This window comes from Sphaeroforma arctica, assembly GCF_001186125.1.
Source record: "Sphaeroforma arctica JP610 unplaced genomic scaffold supercont1.2512, whole genome shotgun sequence".
Lineage (NCBI taxonomy): Eukaryota > Ichthyosporea > Ichthyophonida > Sphaeroforma > Sphaeroforma arctica.
Window position 1 is genome coordinate 1 of NW_014038046.1, and position 6,129 is coordinate 6,129.

The 6,129-nt window shown below is 45.8% G+C and overlaps 2 protein-coding genes across 2 annotated transcripts; both read right to left on the bottom strand.

Annotated features, from left to right (window-relative positions):
* Positions 1-5,027: 5,027 nt before the first annotated feature.
* Positions 5,028-5,505, bottom strand: SARC_12697 (hypothetical protein; the record flags this gene model as incomplete). Its single annotated transcript, XM_014293190.1, has 2 exons — positions 5,028-5,090; positions 5,302-5,505. The coding sequence occupies 2 exons, from the start codon at positions 5,503-5,505 to the stop codon at positions 5,028-5,030; spliced, it is 267 nt and encodes an 88-aa protein (XP_014148665.1).
* Positions 5,061-6,111, bottom strand: SARC_12698 (hypothetical protein). The gene is made up of 2 exons (XM_014293191.1): positions 5,302-6,111; positions 5,061-5,090 (listed from the first exon to the last, which is right to left on the bottom strand). Exon 1 carries the CDS (start codon positions 5,970-5,972, stop codon positions 5,667-5,669), a length of 306 nt encoding a protein of 101 aa, XP_014148666.1. The 5' UTR covers positions 5,973-6,111; the 3' UTR covers positions 5,061-5,090; positions 5,302-5,666.
* Positions 6,112-6,129: the final 18 nt, after the last annotated feature.

Consider the following 6,129-nt stretch of genomic DNA (forward strand, 5'->3'; position numbering starts at 1 on the left):
AAAAATGAAAAAAATGAAAAAAAATGCGCATCAGCTGAATAAACTGGGCACCTGTTAATTTCTGCATATATTACTAATTACTCCAATTTGCTCTAGATTTAGAATAATAATAAAAATCTGCATAAAATATAAATATATATATATATATGTAAATCACGCAAGCGTATCAAACCGAGCAAAACGGAAGGGGGGGTTTCTTTTCACTTATCTGTGCTCGGAAGACTTTGCTCCTGTCGTAATTTGCAAGCTCCTTTCAGCTACCCGGTTCTGAAGGAAATCAACTCCTGTAGTTTGTCAATAAAATGAATTTCTCCGTCCACTATTATCCTCGAGATAAAATTGAATAATATACCTAAAGTAACTAGTCGTAAAAATGTAGTAAACACATCAAAATACGATACTAAAACCTACCGAGTCTCCCTGAGGCTCAGTGCGGTGTATTTATTCTTATATTTGATTGTCTACGGGGGCTACAAATAATTCACCTCGTGTGAATTAATTGTAAACTAATTCTAACTCCACACTGATAGTGGTTTAAGGGGACTTTTACTACATTGAGCTATAGTTTCTTGCAACGTCTGGAATAGAATGTTAGCTCGGCTGAAACCACTCGCTTACTGTAAATCTACTCGTTCTAAGCCTATATGTGCAGGTGGTATGTTTATCCTTATTCCTACCCCCATGCTTTCTACAAAGGTGTAAATAACATTGCTATAGTTTGCTTTTGTCTAGATCTGGCGTGGGTCTATCATGTTTGTAATGTTATCACTTTTAGCCCTACCTAACGTAGGCACTATTATCTTATATCTTCTCTTAAATATCTCTCTGTTCAACACTCTAAAATCCACCTTTTCTGACTCTATTTTACTGTTTCGAACGAAATTTTACCTCCAACAATTGTCTTAACTAACCAAGCTTGTTCTTCTAGTCTGTACGTGTCTATAGTAGGGTTCTGGTTTAACTACTGCCCTACTACTTGTAACTCTAACCTTATAGTTTCGACCACTACTAGAACTACTCTTAGTTATTGTTGTTACTTATCTTGTTCGTTGTCTGAGCCCTTGTCTTTGCCGTCTTAATCCCTCCGGACCTTCTGATTTCGCTCCTGTTCTGCTGATTTCGATCCCTCCGATTCTTTCGATAGCTCCTCGTGTTCAGTTGTAGTGTCATTGTTTGATAATGTTTGCTGCTTTCTAGGAATGATAGCTACTTGCTGAGAAAGCCTGAGCCTTCCCAACTGCCTAGCCATACTAGTTTTACTTAGCCTAAAGCGTCGATTGACTCCTTCAGATCCTTTTGACTGGTTCTGTTATATCTGCTGTTCGCCCGGTTTCTGTGTTTCTACCGGGCCGCTGCCACTATTTGACAGCAAGGACGGCATCCTGGCACTAGCGTCACTGCTAGTAGAGCCTCTATCGACCTCCTCCGTCGGTAGATTCTAGCGATCTCGTCATCTTGCTGCTCCATCTTGCTCCTGCTGCTACATTCAAAGTTCTTTCTTGGTATAAAAACTAATAAATTTCATTTTAATACTATCAAGTAGCTTAAATAAAATAGCTTATTTCACAATTAATAATAAGCAAACAACTTTCCAAAGTATAGTTAAAAATGTAGCAAGTACACGTCGAGTAACTATATCTCAACGTTCTCCCTCCTCATGGAGGGGGACGTTGTTCATTTATTAATAATTGTAAACAGTAATCCTAAGATTAATGACTCTCAAAATGAGTCATCAGTCATGTGCTGTAAAAACAGCAAAACCCTAAAACCCAGTTTATCAGATTATTCTGATAAACTGTAAGACTTATAATAGACATAAAATAATCAAATAAACTACGTACTATAGTATTCTGACCACAGCCGTCCAAGCAAGTTAGAAGAGACAAGTGCTTGCGTAAGCCCGGAATCCCAGACGAGAACGACGGGTGATATTGGCGGACAAACTGATTAGCTACGAGAGGTTAGAGGCGACAATCGTTCCGACGACGTACTCAGGATCGAGTAGATACGGATGGAGAAGTGTCGGACGACTTAGAGTCAAAACGTCGAACCAACCAAACAATACTCCAGCGGACACTAACAGCACAACAACAACACGACGGGCGAATAACCACTCCGAGTGACGTACTCCCGAACTAATGAGAGCACCACATTCGACGTCGCAGGCTCACTACCAGGAGGGGACAACTCCTCGAGAGGCATCACGGGCTGTTACAAGTAAGCACCCTCGTTCTCATACCAAAGAGAGACGACAGAGCCGAGGTAGAGACGATGACACACCAGAGCAAATGACGAGCCTACTTCGGCGACAGCAATCGCTATTAGAGAATTATGAACGGCGTTTGCGTCGACTGCGACGAGGGAACACACCTTCATCACCGGACAACATCGAGTTCCGCATTAGAGAAGCCGACGATGCCCGTCATGGGTTAGGGTACACATCGTAGAATCAGGACGAAGGCGATACACAACAGGAAACGATATCTCGTCAAAACTTTGCAAAGGAACAACGTAGAGCTACACAAATCCCTCACGGGAGGGAGGCACTGGATAATCGACGTGACAACATGGACACGTCCTTACAAGCACAACGTCAGAGCCAACAATTTGTACGAGAAGCTATGAATGACAGTCTACCGTCACGCAGGCTGCTTGAACGCACACCGTCGAGTCAAGCCACGTCATCGGAGAAGCGTCGACGCTTGGCTCAGCAGGTCACACCTCCTACATCAGACAGCATAGCGGCGGACCACCAAGCCTTGCACGCACGTATGCTCAAATTGTCGGAGGAATTATGTAGGGCAGTGGAAGCCAACAACTTGCCACGAGCGGAGGCACTAAGAGGTGTACTCGAGACATTAAGAGCAACCCATGACTCACGACCGGTGAACAAACAGGAACCACGGGAACCACGTAGTTGGCCGGAGTGGCCCTCGAACCGGTATAACCTCAGCAACATTATGGAGCGCGACACTAAAGGGGCATTGCGAGAAGCCCTTAAGAATGCGCAGATTTCGGGTCTCGACGAAGCATGGAGTCTTCGTTGGTTTTATAAGGTGTTAAGTCACTTTAAAGCCGAACAATCTACACTTGATTATATAAAATCTAATCACCAACGTTTAGTTGCATGGACACCAGAACTCCAAATAACACAAATCTGTTCACACGAGACTCAGGCTACGGTGGACCACACATTTCGCAAATTAGCAACGGGACACCAGAAACTTAGTAATGTTCCAGTGATGGAACCGATGACATACCTTATGGAGAAACAGAATCATCGTCGGGCACACGAGCGTTGTCAGACCGATGCAGATTTTAAGCAAAATTTGCTCAACCACTGCATAGTTCAATTGTTGGAGGACACCTTAGGATCCCGGACATATGGTCGCTTACCACAAAGACTCGCAGAAGCGTACGCGCAAACGACGCCGCGACCAGATTTAGACTCTTACCTGTATATAGTTACTTATATGTTATTAACGACGGTGCGCTCGAGACGTATACTTCGGGCCCTCTAGCTCTCTGAGGATAAATGCCAGCACATTGCTCTAGCTCTCTGAGGATAAATGCCAGCATGCCGGTCAGGGTATGAGTATTCTTTTCCTTTTCTCCAAAGCTGACACACTAGTAGGTAGTGCTTCAGCTTGGGGGGGGGGGTTGTGGTCGGAATACACCCAGACGGGGATATTAGTGTTCAACCAGACAGGGTTATTGGTGATATTTTAGTTTGGGTTATTTTAGTTTATAATATCAGAATCTGTAAACGTGGTTTGTACCGATCAGGGTTTTAGATCGGCACATGTCTCAGAAATAATTAGATTCTGAATTTAGGGTTTAATAAATAAAAGAACAACGTCTCCCTCTGAACAGAAGGAGAACGTTGAGATACTGTTATTCCACGTTCAACTACAGCAAGCTACAGACAGATATGGGTAATGAGTTTACGAACAACATGGTCGCCCTCATTGTCAAGACAGTGAGTATAGTGGGTATACTTCACAAAGTATCACCACTTTACAGACCACAGGTGTTGGGGGCAACGGAACGTCGGCAGAAGGAGATAACACGTTCGATACGCATCGTCTGTGAGGCAGTACCCCAGGCATGGGACGAACGTCTTCCTTTTACAATGCTGTACCAGAACTTGCGCATCTCCCGACGACACAAAAGCGCGCCGTTTAGTGTTTATTTCGGACGTCGACACGTGCCGTTTGCGGATTTCACCGATGACGCCCCAGAGCAATAACCGGTTACTGATGACACGTGGGCACACCGGTTGGACCAGCTCCAGGATACAATTTTGCCTACACTGCATAAGATCACTACGACCTATACGGATAAATTGACGAAGACGTTTGATCGGTTACACGCCCATGACTTAGTTCACTTTGATGAAGGCGACGTCGTGATGGTGAAATCGGAGGGGCGAACTTCCAAAGCCATGCGCCCACTGTTTGGCCCATATGTAGTTAAAGGCCGCAACGGTCAAGCTTATGACCTTACACATAGAGATGGGTCCACTCCCCAGGAGTTTAAGGGGAAGCCGGTACGGGTTGAGTTACTACGGTTGGTCCACCGTAGTACAGACCCACCGTTGAACGATGATCTTTGGCAAGAAGGCGGGTCAACGTTCCGTCACATCATCAAACATAGGACGAATGGTGTTACGGGTAAACACGAATATTTGGTGCGTGGGCACGAGGGGGTGCCGACGTGGGAAACGGCCGAGGCCTTTGACGACGCTAATGACATTGTGGCATATCACAAAGATACACAGACACGAGCTTGGAAACGCCGGAAAGACCAGTTATAGTTAGAAGATACTTTGTTAATAGACACAAACTTATGTTACGTGTACTTACAGTTTAGTCACCAGCTCGAGTGGTGAACAAATAGCCGAGCCCTCTAGCTCTCTGAGGTTAAATGCCAGCACAATGCTCTAGCTCTCTGAGGATAAATACCAGCACAATGTTCTAGCTCTCTGAGGATAAATGCCAGCACGTTACCGCTTTCAGGGCATTCCTTCAATCTTTTAAGCTCGCACACTTGTGGTGTTTCAGCTTGGGGGGGTTGTAGTCTGGAAGTCCCTGATAGGGTTTATTTAGGATTAGGGTTTATTTGATATTTGGGTTTTATTCGAGACTACATTTTGAACTGGGGTTATCCAATCAGGTTAAAACTGATTCACGGAAAACACATGACCAAATTGATAGTCACAGGATTTAGTTCAATAAATGAATAACGTCTCCCCTAGTACGAGGGGAGTACGCTGAGATACAGTTATCCTCGACTACTTACTACAAAGGCATCACGGCTCGTCTTCAAAGGTAAGACCCGCTTCAACAAGACCTGATAGTCCTCACTCAGCACCTTCTTCCCGTTTGCACTTCGTCTCATCACAACATAACTCCCCGCGCCCTCAGGCTGACCTAAGCTCACGCAACCAAATGCGCGCCATCTCCGTGCGACGCATACAATGGCCCAACGCTTGACGGCAGCCATCCTGCTGCTTTGTCAACGGCGAATGATACATTAACCACTCCTCATACGGCCCATGCGGACGATACCGTACCGTAGAGCGCTGCTCCTCTTGTGCCGAGAGCTTTTCAACATGCGGCTTCAACTCCGCCCTCAAGAAAGTACGTTGAGATCCATCTGCCATCTCAACCCCATGCGTTAAGAGTGCTTGAACCGCCACTACCCGTGCCGGCCCACCCCACCGCGAAGTCAAGTCGCGCGACTTCCCTCGCAACCGATATCAGACTCTCGAGCCTACAGCTAACAGTGAAACAAACGTCCTCTCGCCTGAGGTTAGCTCGAGTCTGCTGTTCCAACTGAGCTCGCCTGTCCCTGACAGCTGCCACCGCTTCGTGGACCATGGCCTCAGGGCCTTGTTCCGGCTCCAACAAGAACAGCACCCTGTCCTGCAGTTCCAAGCTTTTATGGTCTTTGAAGTCTCTCCCTGCCATGTGAAAATACAGCGCGAAACTGGTCACAGAGTTACGGGTGGCATTATAACACGCACCATATCGTAGACACCACGCATGAGGCGACTCGTCGTTAGCCTCAATTTCTCTACGCAGTCAATCCTTCATCGTACGGATCAACGTTTCCAGCCTGCCGTTG